Source organism: Montipora capricornis, chromosome 7, assembly GCF_036669925.1.
Source record: "Montipora capricornis isolate CH-2021 chromosome 7, ASM3666992v2, whole genome shotgun sequence".
Taxonomy (NCBI): domain Eukaryota; kingdom Metazoa; phylum Cnidaria; class Anthozoa; order Scleractinia; family Acroporidae; genus Montipora; species Montipora capricornis.
Window position 1 is genome coordinate 31,791,034 of NC_090889.1, and position 2,500 is coordinate 31,793,533.

At 40.2% G+C, this 2,500-nt stretch overlaps 1 protein-coding gene across 1 annotated transcript in view; it reads right to left on the reverse strand.

The window, feature by feature from the left end:
- LOC138057831 (cytochrome P450 27C1-like) overlaps window positions 1–2,500 on the reverse strand; it is an 11,630-nt gene that overhangs the window by 6,485 nt on the left and 2,645 nt on the right. Inside the window, exons 2-4 of the mRNA XM_068903739.1 lie at window positions 1,760–1,959; window positions 1,161–1,445; window positions 515–612 (exon numbers count right to left, since the gene is read on the reverse strand). Of these exons, the coding sequence (XP_068759840.1) occupies window positions 515–612; window positions 1,161–1,445; window positions 1,760–1,959 (583 nt within the window). The remainder of the gene's footprint in view (window positions 1–514; window positions 613–1,160; window positions 1,446–1,759; window positions 1,960–2,500) is intronic.

Consider the following 2,500-nt stretch of genomic DNA (forward strand, 5'->3'; position numbering starts at 1 on the left):
ATCTCTATCCAGGGAATAAACATTAGCAAAGTCAATTGAGTTATCCACGGTTATCCATCGTCTGAACAACTGGGGCCAGCTGGTGGCTTTCCTTTTTTTTTGTTTTATTTTGTTTTGATTATGGTAGGGTAATGTACGATACCTTTTCCTCGAGGTTCAGTGCCACTACATTAGATGAGGAATACGCTTCCACCTTTTTGGGCCACAAATAAGGAGTGGTTCTTTGGTTTTTTTTTGTATCTGGCGTAGTACGTTATGTTTTCATTGTCTGTTGCCTAAGAATTAGCTCGTTATATTGTATTACTAAGTTTACTATGTGGAATTGTCAGATGGCTGACTGTACGCTCCTAATAAGCTATTTCATTTTTCACTCCTCGTGTTAGTGGAGTCAGAATCGACCTCTTTTCTCCTCGCTCGCTCCAAGGTCGCCTAACGGAATTCGAGAACACGTGGCTTTTCTGAAAGCTCACAAAACTCTGTTAACACTGCTGCAAGAACTGTCAATTGCACTTACTGTGTCGACACCAGCCGCAATAACATCAATTGCCAAACCATTTACTTCTTCCAGGGTCAGTTTTTCCTTAGTGAGCAAATATGTCAACAGGGGAACCACTATGAAGGATTCAAACAAACGAATATGTGAGTTTAGAACAGGCGAAAGTACAGTAATTTGTCTATTGATTAGTATTTTTGTCAGTAATCTAGCGCCAACTAGTGAACACATTACGCTCACACGCCTTTCCACGCATTCAACACCGGCTGCACGCCTTTGTTGACAATACTACCTCCGGGAACATCATGGAGATTTTAATAAAACAATTATTCTAGTCGGGCTTGCTGGATATAAAATGATTATAACCAACTCGGCTCGTCATCTATCACTTCATATCCAGCGTGCCCTCATAGAATAATTGTCAAATATTGCTTGAGTGACTTTAAAAATGAGCACCAATGCATTTAGCTTTAAAGTGCAATGGTTGAACACACGGGCAGCATCTCAGCGCCTTAAACACCCCGAGTAATGCAACCAGTCCCAAAAACCCACTGTTTACAGCATATCAATCAGAGATGACGAGAGGTTACCCAATAATTATGTCAAAAGGGTAGCCTCTTCTCTCTCCCCACCCCAGCCCCCACTGTAATGAAAATTAAAGTCCTACCTTCGTCAGATGGTTCAATACCCTTCTCCGTCATTTCTTTAAGTTCTTTCATTTTGTTACTGATAAAATACTCCCCAATTTCTACGATATCGTCACAGGCCTTGAAGAATTTCTTTAGTGCTGGAGTATCGATGTAACGTCGTAAAAACGTACTCGCACCACTCATCATAATCTTTTGTGTTTGAACCATAAATGTGTCAACGGCTTCGATGAACTTCACGGCTTTCTCTGGTGGTGAATCTTGGTACAGCCCCAGACGTGTATTGAATGCTACCGTTCCTATGCCTATACAGACAATGAGAGCTTACCATATTTTATCACATACTTTGTACATGTACAAAGTAAATTTTAAGAAGGGAGCTAGAAAAAAAAAGGCGCAGTTGTTTTGCCTTTTTTTTAACCCATTGACTTCTGGGGGTTCCCTATTGACGATTAAAATCGTCTGGCATTTAAGACAGAGTAAAATACTAAGTATGGCCGGTTTCTAAAGGCCAATTTAGGCGTGAAAGGTTAAGAGATGAAAGGATTTAAAGCATTTAAAATGAAAGGCAGTGTGTTCACATGACAACACTAATTTTTCTGGCCGCCTGACTACTTACTTTCCGTTGAGAATTTCTTCAATTCATCTTCCAAGTTGGGAATGTGATGATTTGGCCCGCAAGCTTCCTTCAGCTTTGTAAATCTTGCAATGGCATCTTCGGTAACAGCATTAAAATTGTCTATGTTTTCTTCCACAGTTTTAAGACGCATCATTTTGGGAGCAATGCACTTTCTCAGCCTTTGCCATTCTTGCCCCTGTCTATTGCAAGAAAGTTTAAAATGATTAATCATTTACAAGGAACACAGCTTTAAGTTAATGGTATATAATATTTTTTTAAAGGGAATTAGCAGTCCTTACAAAGAGAACTGATGGCCCTAGAGTTTTAATTTGACTACTAGGAGTCTGTCTAATGCCAAGAGATTGACGGCCAGTTCAGGAGTTGATGGATTAATAGCCACATTTAATAGCCCCCTTAAACAAGTTACAACCCATTTCGAGTTATTAAACAATTATTATTACAGCAAGTTTAAGAATAGTTATCCCTACCATCCTTCCTTTGACATTAGCAATAATATATGACCTGGCCACAATAATAGCCCCCTTGAACCATTCATTTACAGGGGGTGTAGGGACGGCACAGTGGTGAGAGCACTCGTCTCCCACCAATGTGGCCCGGGGTTTGATTTCCAGACTCGGTACCGGAGCAGGTCAATTTGATGGGCTTGTTTCTTCCTGTCAAGGACTTGATGAATGAAATGAATGTACATATTTTGAAGTGCCAGTTATCTGGACAAGTAAA